Source organism: Dufourea novaeangliae, unplaced genomic scaffold (assembly GCF_001272555.1).
Source record: "Dufourea novaeangliae isolate 0120121106 unplaced genomic scaffold, ASM127255v1 scaffold7, whole genome shotgun sequence".
Classification (NCBI taxonomy): domain Eukaryota; kingdom Metazoa; phylum Arthropoda; class Insecta; order Hymenoptera; family Halictidae; genus Dufourea; species Dufourea novaeangliae.
In genome coordinates, this window is record NW_015373896.1 from 2,385,359 (window position 1) to 2,402,065 (window position 16,707).

Here is a 16,707-nt window from a genome sequence, read left to right on the forward strand (position 1 = left end):
CACGAATAAGCTAAAAATTGAACTATCGATAATTATCGGGAAAGCGACTAAGTACTAATGAGATAGCCACTGCTAACTAAGTGAGCTAGGTAAACGTATAAAAATTCTAAAACATTTGTTGTCTTTTTATTAATAAGTCTGCAATTCGCGACTCATAGTCAGAAGAATTGCATCATCGGGATTAGCATAATTTGCCAAATCTGGAAAAGATCAATGAATAAAACAATACTTTCCTTTGATAAAACCCAGTTTCCTTAAGTACCCAGTGTGGATTAATGTTATTCGTGTATTCACATAATCATTACTCACGATTATGCCCCATATGTATCGGCGAAGCTTTAACTTTTCGAAGATACAATTGGACTAGCCAAAAGAAAGTTAACCAGAGCAGTGCACCCACAGAGAATACTCTGAACGTTGTAACACCACCGTAAGTGTCCATTAACCATCCACATATTAAGCTGCCACTTGATACTCCTGAAATTACAAGTACGCGATAAGCCTTCGGAGGAAATTAAACTTTTACTTATTAATGTATCACTTCTAACCAATTCCTTCAAATATAGCACCAATAAATCCTTGTATAGTGGCCTTAGTGCCTGGTGGTGTTACTTTATCACCATATGATACCATAGTAGGCCAGCAGAGACCCAACGAAGGTCCATGAAGTACTTCAATAATTAAAAACCACCAGGGGTTTGATACTGTACTGTATGCCATAAATCTGTAAAACATATATGGTAAGTAATAAGAAATAAAATCATATTATATCTTTATGGTATAATATAAATTACTTGCCTAATTGCATAAACTAATAAAACTAAACTCATAACATTCACATGGCCCAGTTTTCGTAATACATTCCCTGAGATAAAGTTAAACGGTAGCTCCCCTAAAAAGCATTGTACACCAGTCAACAGGCCTTGTATGGTTTTGAGCCATGGTACTTGAGAACTAGTCGCTAAATCTTCAGTGTACCAAAATAGGAAATTCCATACAATCCCGGTGCACATTCCTGCACCTATACACCACCATCCAAATGCCAACATATTACCCTCCTTACAGACAGCAAACAATTCCCATAATATCGATGGCTCACCCTCAGAACATTCTGGATTTTTCTGTAATGATACTGCTTTCTCCCATTACCTGGCAATTTTTTCATTCTCTTGATAAGTAAGAAGTATCAAACTTCTGTACTATCTAAGCTTCTACTGGAATACAACCATGTATATACATATATAAAAAAAAAATATGTGTACCTTCTTCAAAGTTGCTGACATTACGATGTCTAAAATCATAGTGATCAACATGATATAAAATATACAGGTGTAATCTTTCTGTTTTCCATCGCTAAACACATCTACTAAATATCCTGCACTGATTCCAAAAATACCAAAGCCAATACTACCCCACATTTTCTGTTTTCCATACTCTTTTCTCCGTTCAGTTCCTGTAATGCACACATGTCAGAATCGTCTGAATTATTTAATTAGACAAGGTACTAACCGAGGAGATTGAAACATATAGCATCTGCTACAGTGACTACAACTGACATTCCAATCCAACTGATTACAGTTGCCCACAAAAATGAATGAAACTGATACGCCGAACTTTGAGTGGTATTGTGAAAAACATCAGCTTCTTCCAAAAGCTGATTAAAACTTGGGTTATTGTGGCATGTAGTTACACATGTTGTTCTAGTATAATTTACACAGGCTGGTTTATGTACAATATTGTCTGAGAATGTGGCACTGAGGATACGAATGTCCACACAGTTCTTTATCTGAAAAACAAAATACTTATTAGTCCTACAACCGAGTATAAATCAGAACATAAGACTGTCCAAAAATGACTTACATAAAGGTCATGAAATTCATCAAATCCTGCAATAAACTTGAATGTTTCAGAATCTGAAATAACACTTGAATTTGCTAAATTACAAAATTGTGTTGCTTTCCAATGATTACATATTTCAGTATAAATATCTTTATTAGCTTTACAGGATACCTGGAACAGCAAGAAATGTGATAATTCAAAACAAATCCATACAATTCTCTAAAATAAATTATATTCATATATCTCATAAACTACATACCTGACACGATACATTCAAATGATTCTTCTCTGTTATCACACTATGAATAACAGTATCAGAGAATCCATTTTTCGAACAGATTTCTAAAGATGCATCACCATTGCATGTCAAAGCAACATTTGCACTTTTATCTATTTCAGGAATGAAATGTATTGTGAACATGGCTATGGCAACTACTATTTGAAATATTAAAAATAATGTTTTATGAATCTTAAACTTGTCAGCTAAACCACCAAACAAAGGTTTAGCGATCAACCCTGAAATTGGTAGTATTGTGTATATTGTGCCCACTAAAAAGCCAGAAAAACCTAATTGCTTGGCGATTGTTGGTAAAAATGGCACTATTGGTCCAGTGGCTAAAAAATAACAAATATAATATTAAATAACGTATCACAGTTATGTTCATATTTCCAGTATTTTACTTACCAGCATTGAATAAAAAATAATGGGCTTTTATTGGTAATAGTTCGGTATTTATGTTTTCAAACATTTTGTAGACGCGTATCAACGCGTATGTTACACAGTAGGTTAAAGGCACGAACTGTTATCTGCAAACGAAACGCATCGTTGAATAATTGCAATTATGATTGCATATCATTTATGCATGACACATCTATGTATATCTGTATTGCATTTGATATAGAAAAAATTCAGAAACACTTTATTTAAAATCGATGTTTCGAACCAATAACATGTATATATACCGTTATTGAACTTAAAAGATCGTATCATATCATGAATACGTATCAAAAAACGAAGCAATTGATTTCTAATCCTGAAGATACAAAGATAATATTTTTTCTGTAGTTGCATACCACGAGGAAGTTTGAAACTTTATAAGCGTTTATAAATTAGAAGATTTTAAATCATGTTTCACAAATGATTTACGACCGCATTCTACACGTGTACTTTACCCAGAAACACTCCCCTACCTTTAAGTATAATTATAACACCTTCTTGCTGTATCTGCAATTTTCATCGTCTAAACTGAAACTCAGGAATGATACGGATCCGTAGTTATCATGTTCACATACCACGCGTACTATTATGTTTCATTTTATTATACATATTTATGTATGTCACTCTACGGAAATATTAAGTTTCGACTTGAATTTAAAATAAGTACTTTCTATTTTACATATTATTCATTAGAAATAATTCATTATTACGTTAACGCAGGACACGCATATACTACAAAGTGAAAAGAACGCATTTGAACACTTCCATACCACTACGTTACTTTCGCCAATGAGTTCGTATAAAAAGTCAGAACACTTAATGATATTGGTCGGAGAATTTCGGCGCGAACAATTGAATTAATTAATCTGTCAACTAATAATTGCTTACAAGGCCTTCCGAAAGAGATAAAATGTTTATACAAACTTCCCATTCTGAAATATTTATTTTATTTTGTGTTCATTATATTTTACGTATCTACATGTTCCGTACACGCATAAAATCCGCAGTCTACCTTTATTTATTTTATTGTAAATAGGTAACAAAATTAGATAACCGACGAATAAACAAATTACAGACGATTTTGTAACAAACTGTGCTTTAATCTGTCATTGATACATTTACAATATACATTTACAATATATATGTATATATTTATAAGTTTTAATATACCGCTTCCATCAGTTTCTTTTAGCAATAAGGTTAATGTATGATCGCGGCGAATTACACTTTTTGTCCTCGTCCCACGCACACACGATTCACGCACAAACACACGTAAACCCATACACACTTGATTCACAATCACGCACACACATATATACTCGTGCGAGGATGTTCTTACACGCGCATCTATTAGTTTTCCTACAAATGTCCCATTCGTTAGCCTACCGCGGACGATTCTACAAGGTCTTTGACTTTGCAGATCTTTCTTTACATCGAGCACATCGTCTATGAAGGATATGTATTTTATATACAAAGAAAGAAATTCTAGCTTACGTACTATCGAATCTATATACTCTACATAAGATACACCGGCAACAGTGCGCTCGATATCATACAGAAATTCTTCGAACTTAGAAGTCACGTATACCTCTACGTTTTGTCTAGCCATTCTCGTATCGTTTTCTTTGATCGAACGTAAAGTGGAGAAGGTGTGGAAATGAAAAACAACAATTTACAACAGGCTGGACATTACGAGCGCTGTCGCGAACGAGTCGTACATTTCCTCGCGTTTCGCTAGAAAATCGAATATTGCGTAATTCATTATTCCCGATACATCGAGAAAGAGAAATAGATAGTGGCGCTGTAAGAGCGTGGTGGACAGAGGAACTTTTGATAGAAGGTTACTTCCGGTCACTAGGCGACTGAACTTCACGGCGTCTAAACAAGTTGTCGACTAGTTCATTAGAAAAAGAACTATCAAAAATTCCTACGCGAAGTAGGCTTACTCTTTATGTACATATGACTACATAGTAGATTATTCGATAAAAGCTAAACATCTTTTTCTTTTCTTCTCTTTTTTTTCCTGATAAATCGTGTAAAAATGTCAAAGATTCGTATCGTTTTCGGTAAAAGAAAAAGGGGGAAACAAATGCGAAAGAACGGGGAGACAGGGCAACCCGGTACCCTAATTTCAAGAGAGCTTTAAAAATCCGTCGTTCCCTAGTCAATCAGTAAAACATACATGTACAAAAAAAAAAAAAGAAAAAGAAGCGAATGATCGTTCTTGCCCGATTCATTTACTGTTTGACGTTCACGGTGCCTCGTTCGACAATCTCGAGGAACACATCCTGATCAGAACTTTACTCTGTCTTCTAATATAAGTACCGGAATTCTTCTGTAGGAAATGGTAAAATTTCTTAAAGACACTAAAATTAGAGAAACATTCAGACGAGGGTCAGCGAAATGAATCGATCGTTACTTTTAAAAGAAAAGAAAAAAGTATTGAAAAAGATTCTCGAGTTAATAATCTATTATAACGGCCGATCCCCGTTGGTCAATTAAGTTCAAACAAGAAAAACACCGGTACTGTTTTCTGAAAGAAAAAAGTTCTGACGGTAGTTACAGAGAGAAACAATTTTTAAAGAAACAGCGTTTGTAATCGGGAACGAATGTTATATTCGCCGTTGGACGCCGACAACCAGCAGTGAATTTTCTTTGTCACCACAGACAGGGTATAGAATGAAACGTTTTATGGTAATTTGTGTCTTACACGTCCTGAAATACTTATTTCGTCAAAAAAATGCATCGTCTCATTACGCCCTCTACGATTAAGCACGGTGACGTTGAGAACTATGCTACGAGCCCAGTCGCTAAAATTAGTAGAAGAAAAAAAAGAACGCTTAAAATCTCTACATATAATTATTTCTTGAATACATATACACATTAAACTAAAGATGATAAAAATAATAATTGCACTATAACTGTTACTCCTGACAAACTTAACACGTCGTTTTTCACTACGTTTAATATGAAATTCTTACCACTAACAATATTATTTTATTTTGCTTCGAATCGGTAACGATAAGAGAGTTATACAGCTCTCGGAATCACGAGACACAAAGAAACACATTTGGATACTATGTGTGTGTGTGTGTGTATGTCTATTCTATAACCCGTCTGTTGGTTCTGTCACCGGTGACTAAACAAGTGGCAAAACCGTTAAAGAACAAGAAATTCCCCAATTAAAAGATAGCACGCCTGCTCTAAAAAGTATTCCGTCAGGAACACAGCACGATTATAAATAGTTATAGTGTAATCTTTGTCCTATGATACACGGATAAGTTTTACCGTCGTCGAATCGATCTGTTCGATCAAATACACGCCACGGGTTCTCGCCCCCGTTTCCAAACGCTGTTCCCTTACTGCTTTATGCCGGGAGGGGCACGATGTATGTAATCCACCGAACTGTCATCGTACCCTCGCGAGCAAACTCGGCTCCCGCTAGGGGAAAAAGTGACGTAAGAGTAAGGGCCTCCTACCATTTAGCATCGGAAACTATTGAAACGTATGCCAAATTAACAGTCGATGTAACATTTATTTCAGTGTTCGAAATAAATTTGGTAAAAGACCCTTCCCCCACGACACTTTTTCCCCTAGCGGAAACCGAGTTTGCTCGTGAGGGTACATCACACGCAAACTCGGCTTTCGCTAGGGGAAAAAGTGACGTAGAAGAAAAGTCTCCTATCCCTTAGTAAATTTATTTCAAGTATCGAAACAAATGTTAAACTGAATGTTAATTTGGCATAAATTTCAGTAACTCCGAAAACTAAATGGTAGGAGGCCCTTCACCTACCTCACTTTATCCCCTAGCGAAAGCCGAGTTTGGACGTCGGTGTACAAACGTTCAAAAACGGCCCGTTAAAATGATTTTAACGGCTAAAGCCAGGACGGTCGATGATGATGCGGCGGCGGTTGAAGCGCGTACAGGGAATGAATGTATTGTTGATACGCGGTCGGGTCCATGGTCAAGTTCGGTCCGTGTGGCGTGACGTATGCGGACACTGGCGGCCCGTACGCAGCTGACCTTTGTGCGGAATGAAGAAAAGGATGCGGCGGATAGTTTCTCGGTGGTTGATTGGTCAGTTTGTTGCACGCCTGTTGCGCGGCATCCGTTACTGGCGGCACCTGGGGTTGTTGTTGTTGTTGTTGTTGCTGCCTGAGCGCCATACTGTAGTAACTGTTCGGGTTCCGAAACTCATCGAGAAACGCGAACGCTGCCGCGGTTGCATCCTTATCGTAGAACGGTGACCCGGAGGTGTTGCTTGTGGACGCGGCGAAATTAAAGGCGCTACCAGCCGGCGGGACCATGGCGGAATTTTTCAAACTGATCGAATCGCCGGGTGTGCCGGTGTACTGCGTGAACCCGGGTATACCGGTCGCCGATTGTTGCTCCGTGCTGCTCACTGCGGACGAAACGTTCACTACGTTCTGTTGTTCTTGCTGTTGTTGCTGCTGCTGCTGCTGCTGTTGTTGTTGTTGTTGCTGCTGCTGTTTGCTTTTACGACTTTTCTTCGTTTTCGTTGGCGCAGACGTGGTGCCCGCCTCCCCACCACCCCTGCGCGACATGGACAGTATACCTTGAGTGTTCTTCGCGGCCGCAGCCGTTTGGAGACTCTGAAGGAGGTTAAGATCCAATTCGGCGGCACCTGCGGCTGGGCTACGAGCATACGCCAAGTGTTCCGGTTTGGTCGGCGGCGGCCGTGGGATCGTTAACAATTGTTGTTGCTCTTTGCTCGCACGGCCCACCAGACCCAGACTGAGACGCGCATATGCTGGATTCGTGGCCACTGAGTCAGCCAGGTTCCCCACGAATGACGAGGCGTCGAACTGACTGGCCGAAATCGCGTCTGGTTGCGGTAACGCCATTATCGGATCGAAGCCGAACTGCTCCTGGCCGGATCTCGTGACAGGCTCCTGCGTCATGCCCCGGGTCGCGTCCGCGGACGTTTCATTGTATATACGTTTCTTCACGGGCGGAAGATTGCCGCTGGTCGAACTATTCACGGATCCACCGGTGCCAGCGGTTTTCGAGCTGGCGTCGAAATAATGCGGACTCGGGTAAACCGGTCGCGTATTCGACATCGGGTAACCGGACGGTTGGAAACCGCTCGGATAAAGGGACTCGTGCGTGGTCAGATTCTGTTGGAACGCGAGCAGCTGCGACTGATCCTGCGACGGTAACTGTTCACCGGCGGTCGACGTTTTACCGATAAACGAACGTTGCTGAACGTACTTCTGAGCGTTCAACGACTCGCTGAGATCGGCGAAGCTTGGACGTTCCGACGATTGTTGTTGTTGCTGCTGTTGTTGTTGTTGTTGCGGTTGCTCCGGCCGTGACCTCTGAAGTTCGAGGTTAGGATAATTATTCCCGAACGTCGGCGGTGGATACTGACCCGACGACTGATAGATCTGATGATTCGCGTTCAGGCTCAACGACGCCTCCGTCGGTACGGTGAAGTTTCTCTGTTGCTCGGCGCTTGACGACGATTTCTCTACACTACCGGCGGCGGATTTCAGGTACTCCGTCGGCGTGGTTGTTCGATGCTCCGTTTCGCTGATGGACGGCGTCGCGGCCGGTGATTGTATGTAAGAATGATTCTGTTTAAATCCCTGAGGATAAGTCGAGCCGGTAGCCGCGGTTTGAGGACACTCCTCGGTGGTTTTAGGAGGCTGCGGCGTGTAACTAGCAGTCTGCTGCGGCGACGTTTGCGAGTAACTGGGAGTAGTTGGTTGCTGCGACGGTTGCGCGGTGCAGGTGGATTTTTGTTGCGGCGACGGTTGGGAATAGTTACGGGACTGTTGTTGCTGGGGGGACGGTGACGGTTGCATGTAGTTGCGGGACTGCTGGGGAGACGGTGACGGTTGCGAGTAGTTGCGTGATTGCTGGGGCGACGGAGAGAGTTGCGGATAATTACGGGATTGCTGGGACGACGGTGACGGCTGAGAATAACTGCTAGGTGGAGCTTGTTGGGGGGACAGTTGTGAATAATTCTGCGGGGTTTGAGGCGAGTGTATCGAATGCGAGTAATTCGTGGGTTGCTGAGGCGACGGTTGAGAATACTTGGCCGGCGGTTTCGGCGATGGCTGAGAATAGGGCGTGTTTTGCGGGGAAGTCTGAGAATAGGTGGGTGGTGGTTGCGGCGAGGGTTGCGGGAACGTTTGAATTTGTTGAGGGGAGGGTTGAGAATAATTCCTTGGTTGAGGGGACGGTTGGGAATAGCCGGTTAGAGGCTGAGGCGATGGCTGGGAGTAATCGGTGGTACAAGTCTGAGGACACGGGTGAGAAAAGTTCGAAGGTTCTGATTGTTGCGGGTAGACGGGAGGGGGTTGAGGCGACGGTTGAGAGTAGTTTGACGGCGGTTGAGGGGAGAGCTGAGAATAGCCGGACGATTGCTGGGGGGATTGCGCGTAAGGAGAGTGTTGTTGCTGGGGTGACGGCTGGGAGTAAGTGGGAGGCGGTGCTTGTGGAGAAGGCTGAGAGTAGGGGGAATGAGGTTGCTGTGGCGAAGCCTGAGAATAATTGGATGCCTGTGGAGAAGGCTGCGAATAATTGGCGGTAGTCTGTTGCGGGGACAATTGTGAGTATTTAGGAGTAGGAGATTGTTGCGGTGATGGCTGAGAGTAATTCGACGGTGGTGGCTGGGGGGACGGTTGCGGATAAACCTGTTGTATTGGCTGAGGAGAGTGCTGGGAGTAGACCGGGGATTGTTCTTGATTAGTCGATGGTGGTAATGGTTGAGTATAGGACTCGTTCGGTGTAGAATTTGGCGGGAAGTTAGTCTGTGGTGAACGTTGTGGAAACGTAGGGGACAATTGATGGAACACTTCCCCGGAATTTTCTTGTGGTGACTTTTGAAACGTTTGATGAGATTGTTGAGGAGGCGGTATCTGAGAGTAGAGAGGTGCCTGTTCATAAGATGACGATGGATAGGCTGGTGATAAGGGATGATTCTGTGGTGACGGGGTGGGTGGCAACTGAGCACTGTATCTTGGGGGTGTGGCATAGTAAGGACTATTGTAAGGACTACTTCCTGTCGATAGAGCATCCTGGTAGAATCCGGCTCCTCTTATTTGCGGTTCCACGGAAGCTACAATGGGTTGCGCCTGCGGGGACCGTCCTGAACGTCCTGGCGGTGACTCTTGAGAGAAACTGGAAACGGATTCACTCACACTACTACCACCGGTACTCATTCTTCGCTGTCTTCCACAGAACACTTCCTGCGACTCGCCGTCCTTCTTCGTCGTCGCGCCGTCCTCCGACTCGTCCTCCTTTTTCTTTGATTTCGGAGCACCGAATGCCTTGAACCAGGCACTCAAATTCGGTGTCGCCGCTTTAGGTTTCGGCGTGTCCTTCGAATTCGATTGACTGTCTTTCGATTCCTCTACCTCCGTGGATGCCTGCGCAGCCGGTTTGCTGGACGATAATTTCTCATCCTTAGAACTAGGCGCTGGGATCGTCGGGACAACGCTGTGATCTTCTTCCTCGTCGTCGTTTGAAAAATTCGGATTCGGCGAGGAGACTAAACTTTTACAAATCAACTGAATTGAATCGACGTTCTTCAAGACTGTTCCTAAACTAAGTTTTGGTTCCTCGTCGGCGTTCTTGTTTGCCTGGTCATTGTCGCTAGCCGACGGATGCACCGCCGTCTCGTTGGCGCTCACGTTAGGTAAATTAAGCGGTTTCTTCAATAGTAAGTTCCCCTTACTTTTCCCGGGCTGCAAACGGTCTATCGTACGCTGTATCTTTTTTGGTCTACTGGGTCCGTGAGGGCCAAAGATCTTAATGGAACTTGGTCGTTTACGCGGCGCCTCGACCTTTGGTCCAGATCGTGCCGATTCAACGGACGAATGAAATATCGGAGAATCGCTCCCGGAGGAAAATTCAGAGAGCCTTGGCGCGTCGTCTAGCCACTTGTTGATGTCCTGTTTGGAGGCAGAAAGAAAAGAATCATAGAAACAATGTTGCGAAATATTATTCAACGAATTAGCTTAAACGTGAAACAGAAAATATTCTTACATGGAGTGTTTGCTCCGTTGCTTGATTCAATGCCTGTATCGAGCTTTCCTCCTTTCCAAATCCTTTGGTATGCTTGCTTGTAGATTTCACTTTCTTGGTCTCGGCCGCCTCTTGGTCTTGGGTTTTCACAGGATCCTCTGCGCCAGGAACTTTCTCGTCTTTCATTCCCTTTTTTAACTTTGGTCGTTTCGCGCCGGCTTTATCGCTGTCGTTAAAGGTACTACCGTTTGAAGGCACTTTTTTTGAATACACGTTGTGAATGTCGCTTTTCCCAGTTTTCTTCGGTTTCTCTTTCTCGCTCTTCAGTTTCTCCTCTCGCCGTCGTTCGCTTAGTTTGTCCTTTACACCGTCAGACGATTCTATATCCTTATCACCTATAAATGCAGCAATCTTCTTAGACGTAGGGGTTTCCTTCGAATCTACATCGCTCTCTAGGTCTAAATCTTTGGAATCTAATTCGCTGGATATCTCGCCGTTTTTCGCATCATCGTTTTTCTGCTTTGATTTCTTTTGCTTGTCCTTTCCACGGTTCTTCTCGACCTTTTCCTCGGGCTTCAACGCTTTCAACCCCGCTTTCTCTTTCTTCCGATTTTTCTTCGCTTTGATATGCTGTGTCTTGTTCTTGTTCTCCGATACATCTTTGTCTTCTGGCAGTTCCACCTTCTTCGCCTTGCTCTTCTTTGCGCTATCTGTGAATATCTCCGTCTCCTCGAGTTCTTTCTTCTCGATCTTCCTACTTTTACTTTTCGCGATGACTAGGGAGTCGTAATCTTCCTCGAAGTCTTCCTTTCGCTTCTTATTCTCCTTCGATTCTTTAATCGGCCGTACGCTTTCCGCCTCCTTCTTCTGCTGATGACGCTCTTTACTTGTTTTCTTATTCATCTTCTTCAACTCCTCCGACTCTTTGGGCGACAGCTTTTTGGTTTTCAACAACAAATTGTTCGCGTCTATATGTTTCCTTCTTTTCGACGTCACGATACTCGACTCGGACACCGCATCTTCGCTCTCTTGATCATCTTGTTCTTCCTCGTTCAACGATTCTTCGTCCTTCGCTTTTTTACTCTTCTTCTTCCCCCTCTTCTTCTTCGGAAGCTTATAATTCTTCCCTCGTTTTTCTTCCTCGTCATTTTTCTCTGTTACTTTGGATTTTCCTTTACCGTCGGATTTGTACGATTTCGATTTTTTCGTGGATTTCTTCGACCGTTTGCGATTTTGATGCGGAGAAGAGACTTGCGATGGACAGGACGGTGACGCGGGCGTCGCGGGCAACGATTTCGGCGACGATGGATCTTCATCGCTAGATGTTTCAGATTCCAAAAACCGATTTACAGCCTTATCGAACGCATCCTTTAAATTGAAAGCCATTTCAGTGTACTCTGTAAGAAAGTCAGATTATAGTTAATGTAAATCTACGTTTAAACGAGGATTGCATACATAAAATTTTATTTAAACAAACAATAATCGAATAAGCAACACAAACCATTGTCAGACCCATTGTATTGCCTACAGTTGTCCACTATAAGACGAAAATCTCGTTTGAATATATTTAAACTTTTGTATAAACCACCTTCGAGTTTCTCCTCCATCGTACTGAGATCCATAGGTTTCCGTACGACGCTATAGTACCTACATTCGAAGGATAATATCAATATCCCGCCAGATTAGTATCAATTTTAATAATACATTCGATTCTACAGTAATGTCTCTCTAGTAGCTCGCTATTCGAAGCCTTAACACATTAATTTTCCATCGATAGATTACTTATTCTACGCATCCGCTATATTCCTCTCGATTATGATTTCTTTTTTTCGAGGAGTTTCCAGAGAAAATGAGGGAAATGGGTACCTCGATAGACAGACTAGCAGGGATACATTACTGTTTCGTGACAACATTTATACCGTGGCGCGTATTCTTCATCCACAGGATCGATGAACGGCCATGCATCCACATGATCCTTGAGACTTTCGAGAACTTTGTGCATCCCAACGCGACGTTCCTCTTCCTCGATTCCAAACGAATATCCAAATTTATACCCATAGTTGGAAGCTACAAAATTCCCATCGCTGTTACTTCCAACCCCTTTCTTTTTCTCTAAACCTTCCACTTCGTCCCTAGTATGAATCACAATCTGACCGACAGCCGACGCTAACGAATTATTCGTCTGTCGTCCTTTCTTCTGAACGGGCGGCGAGGATAACGGCGGAGGTGTCTCCTCTTTAACATAAACATTCTTCGAGTTCTGGGCCCCCTTTTTGCTCCCTTTGTTCGTTTTAGTTTTAATCTTCGATCTAACCATGACTGTTTCCATCTGTGTCGCTGCCGGCTCGTGGCTACGAAGAACCCGCGAACTATTTCGCTGCAACAGCCTGCGCCTTTGTTGCTTCTCCTTTAAGTCAAAAAGCTTGGGGATTTCGGGCATGAAATCCTTGGACAGAGTACGGTAGAGCTTACGTTCGGTATCGTACTCCTAAGTAGCATAACAACATTATTAAACAGATCTAAACGGGAGAAAGCGGTTAACACTCGTTCAATGAGACAATTACCGAATCGCGAAATTTCTCAACTAAACGACTCCAGTCCTGCTGAGTAAAGCAGACCACTTGCCAGACACTTTCTTTCCCCTCCTCGTCTATTAAACTGTCTTCCTTCTTCTCCTCCTCTTCCTCTTCCGTCGTCGCCACTCTGTTTCGTCGTCTTTTACGCTTTTTGTCCCTAGGTTTACTTTTCGGTTTGTGCGAGACGCTGTCAGCAGTGTCGATGTAGTCCTCCCTGTATAATCGAGTGCCGTAAAAGTACCAGTAGGCAGAATTCTTACGATCATGTCCTAAAGGTTCGACTCGCAGACTATCCGAGTCCAAATTATTTAATGATTGCTCCTGAAAGCAAACATAAAAAAAAAAAAAATAAACCATATTAATACTCGACGAATAATGTTGTGCACACTTTCAAACGACATACCACGTCTTCGGCGTCGAGCCTGAAGTCACAGAGGGCTCTCAATATTTCTACTTTCTGACGTAGAGGCAATAACTCGAAATCTACATCTGTATTAAAAGGATTCTCGCATTTGTATTCCTTAAAACAGAAGAACATGCTGCTCATTCTTAACGACAATACCAAAATACGTATCTTTAGTATGGAAATGCAATAGGATTTGTGTTACCTGACATTTCTTACGAAACAATCGGCGTAGAAACATTTGATAATTAAAGGTGGAGATGTCATTGCGAGTGTCATTAGGTAAACAGCCTTCGAGTAATCGGACTATCAGTTCCTGTACTAAATGCCCCTCAGTTCCGCCATCCGTTAACAAAGCTTCCTCTAAGTCCTAGAATGATTTACAATTAATGCATAAGTAGATGCGCATGACTGATACACATTGCTCGAGAAGATTATCTGATGCAGCAACCAAAAAAAGTAATGCACAAGCTGTTAGTAACATAATAAAGCCGTAAGCGTGATCTAGTTATGTTCCTGAAAGCTGAAGCGGTACTAACAAATTTCTTACGCAATGCTGACTCGTACGAGTCAGCATTCAGGTGAGTACCTCAATATCAAAGTCCAGAAGATTGAAGGCAGCCCTAAATAATGAGCAAAAGTGTGCTATACTTGGCACCTCCCACCACGATTGAATGTCTAAAAAAATAAAGGAACGGTTGAGAGTTCCTTGACATTACATTTCTTCTATCTCTGGAATGACTCTTTCTTTCACATGGAATCATTATTTACAGTGATAGTCTGTTAATAATTTCAAATAGAAGTGTATTACATTTCATTTCAATGAAATATATTACGTGAAACCAAGAATGTAATATTGCTACTGATAAAAATGAACTGTAACATTATTTCTGAGAGATACAAGGTGAGTTAGAAGGAAACCTTTGAAATTTGTTTACAAATAAAAAGTATTCAATTTACTCAAAACCTTTAGTATTTAAGTAAAGACAAGATAATAGAATGTAACATACATTAAAAAATGAATAAAATTATACTTTAAATTTGTAACAATTGGAGACCGATCTACAAAATATGTGATACTTTTTATTCAGAATTACCTCTAAGAATATTAAAAGATTTTATCTGTTTTCTCCCAAACAACCTTGTACGTCTCATTCGAAGTGATTCCATTATAATACAAATTTATATGTTTACTCGTAAAATTTGCATAATCTGACTTGGGCGATTCTTTTTTTTATTATTATCAAATGAACAGCATTCTCCCTAATGAGCCACTATTTTTGTTGCAAGTATTACAATTCGAATTACCTACAATTCATACAATTCAGAAAACAAACGTTGAGTTCTCAAATTTCATCATCATGTACCTACATAAAGAACATAAAGATATTCAAGAAATCGGAGTTTTATTTACAACCATACTCAGAAACCAGAAATATACGAAACAGCTGGCTAACTCAACGATTCCTCTCGTCAATAACATTACTGTTTATTTAACAATGCTAATTACGGGTTTGTCTACCAGTCGTCAAAACACAATTTCACGATCATTCACTACCACGTAACGAAGCTACCCGTGTCACTTGAACAACAAAACTGAAAAAGAGAAATCTTAACGTTCGCACGTAAAGAGCTACGTTTCAAAATAATCAAGCGGGACCACCTTCGGTAAATAAATATCAATCGCAAACATGAGTGTAATGCGGTCGTGCTTTGATATATATCCCTGCGTAGAATGTAACGCAATAGTAAAACAAAAGAGAGAAAGAACACAGAAGGAAGAACGAGAAACAAAAAAAAAAAAAGAAACAATGAAAATAATTCTGTTGCTAAACTCGGGGTCATTGACAAGGACTCTCGATTGTGGGCATCGATCTTCCCCGAGAGATAATCACTCTGATACACAGTCGTGGTGAACAAACAAAAAAAAAAAGAATAGAAACAAAAAAATAAACAAAAAATAAAAGAAGTCCGTCTAGTCAGCGATTCGTATCACGAGGAGAACGCCAATGCTCACCTAGGATCCCGATGAAAGTGGGAAACATAACCCGTCCTGTGGCGGGCAAACCGGGCGAATCACGTCAGGGCGGATAAGGTTGTCGAAAACACGGAGTCAGGAATTTGCGTGCCGCAGCCCCGTTTCAGGTGTGCAACTCGGCCCGTGGCAGGAAATCGAAATCCTCGGGGAGGTAGAGGTAAAACGGTGATGGCCACACGAGAGAAACACTTCCGCTCGGCGGGGCCGATTCGCTTTTAAAATACCGGAACGCACATCAGCGGTCGGCTATGACACCCATAGTCCTCGAGACAAAAGAGCGGGTAATCGCGATACCGCATAGCTCGGCCCGCCCGCCTCTACGAAACAGTTCGGAACGGCGAGACAACACATTCGTTCACTGGCAGTTCCCAGCGAGCGGAACAACTAACGCTGATTTATTTTGGCACAACACCACGGCCTGGCAGCGATGCGCGCGCGACACTTGCAACCATTCTAATCGGGTAACACTCCAGCCTCAAAACAACCACCAGCCTCGTCATCGAGAGACCCGCACACCGCTGTCGCCTTACGTTGGCCACATGAACGCGAATGCACGACGCCGATACCTTATTCCTTCTCCGATGGTACGCCGTTCACGGCCGTCGGACCCTTTTTCCACTGCTTTTGAAATTCGATTTGCCGTACGCGTGTGTGTACGTGTGCATGCGTATATATACACGTCGATGGTGTTTTCTGATAAGGCGAGTCTTCCGAGACGCACTACACGAACGCACGGGTGCGGACTGTGCAGCAGTGGACTGCAACTGCGGGTGTACACCTATGAAAACACGGTACGCAGATATAGAACCGACCGGTACGTTTGGGCGCGCAACTCTGTTTAATCTGTTTCTGCCATAGCATGTATAATAGCTTGCGCGGTCTTGTGGTAGCGATGAAGTCGACACTAGAAAGAGAGGACAGTGACTGGTTAACTTTTCTCTCATTCTAGGGGGATTCTCCTACGGCTGTAGTTGAAGCACGGTCGTATACACAGGTCCTGAAACTCCCGTGGTGGGGGTGATTTCTTAAGAAAGACCAAAAGTTTTATGAATCTTCCGCTAGCCACACACACTGCAATCGTTGTGTACACCCACGAGCAAACTCGGCTTCCACTAGGGGAAAAAGTGACGTAGGAAA

General features: G+C 42.5%; 2 protein-coding genes across 2 annotated transcripts; both read right to left on the reverse strand.

The window, feature by feature from the left end:
- Positions 1-120: 120 nt before the first annotated feature.
- Positions 121-3,120, reverse strand: LOC107193326 (major facilitator superfamily domain-containing protein 6). The gene is made up of 10 exons (XM_015582731.1): positions 3,031-3,120; positions 2,525-2,646; positions 2,099-2,454; positions 1,861-2,010; positions 1,510-1,786; positions 1,263-1,453; positions 799-1,121; positions 549-724; positions 310-477; positions 121-200 (listed from the first exon to the last, which is right to left on the reverse strand). Exons 2-10 carry the CDS (start codon positions 2,586-2,588, stop codon positions 130-132), a joined length of 1,776 nt encoding a protein of 591 aa, XP_015438217.1. The 5' UTR covers positions 2,589-2,646; positions 3,031-3,120; the 3' UTR covers positions 121-129.
- A 3,281-nt stretch (positions 3,121-6,401) lies between these two features.
- On the reverse strand, positions 6,402-15,995 carry LOC107193325 (protein piccolo). Its single transcript, XM_015582730.1, has 9 exons — positions 15,550-15,995; positions 14,122-14,210; positions 13,738-13,902; positions 13,533-13,649; positions 13,118-13,450; positions 12,473-13,041; positions 12,055-12,200; positions 10,575-11,950; positions 6,402-10,480 (listed from the first exon to the last, which is right to left on the reverse strand). Exons 1-9 carry the CDS (start codon positions 15,575-15,577, stop codon positions 6,434-6,436), a joined length of 6,870 nt encoding a protein of 2,289 aa, XP_015438216.1. The 5' UTR covers positions 15,578-15,995; the 3' UTR covers positions 6,402-6,433.
- Positions 15,996-16,707: the final 712 nt, after the last annotated feature.

What these genes read in the sequence shown, in the direction of transcription:
- LOC107193326 (XM_015582731.1), bottom strand. Translation starts at nt 2,588, where the DNA reads ATGTTTGAAAACATAAATACCGAACTATTACCAATAAAAGCCCATTAT. An exon ending in ATTTGAATGTATCGTGTCAG is followed by an intron (nt 2,011 to 2,098) that starts GTATGTAGTTTA and finishes TTGCTGTTCCAG; the next exon opens with GTATCCTGTAAAGCTAATAA. An exon ending in TGCTATATTTGAAGGAATTG is followed by an intron (nt 478 to 548) that starts GTTAGAAGTGAT and finishes TTGTAATTTCAG; the next exon opens with GAGTATCAAGTGGCAGCTTA.
- LOC107193325 (XM_015582730.1), bottom strand. Translation starts at nt 15,577, where the DNA reads ATGTTTCCCACTTTCATCGGGATCCTAG. An exon ending in CACTTTCATCGGGATCCTAG is followed by an intron (nt 14,211 to 15,549) that starts GTGAGCATTGGC and finishes TTATTTTTTTAG; the next exon opens with ACATTCAATCGTGGTGGGAG. An exon ending in TTGAGAAATTTCGCGATTCG is followed by an intron (nt 13,042 to 13,117) that starts GTAATTGTCTCA and finishes TATGCTACTTAG; the next exon opens with GAGTACGATACCGAACGTAA.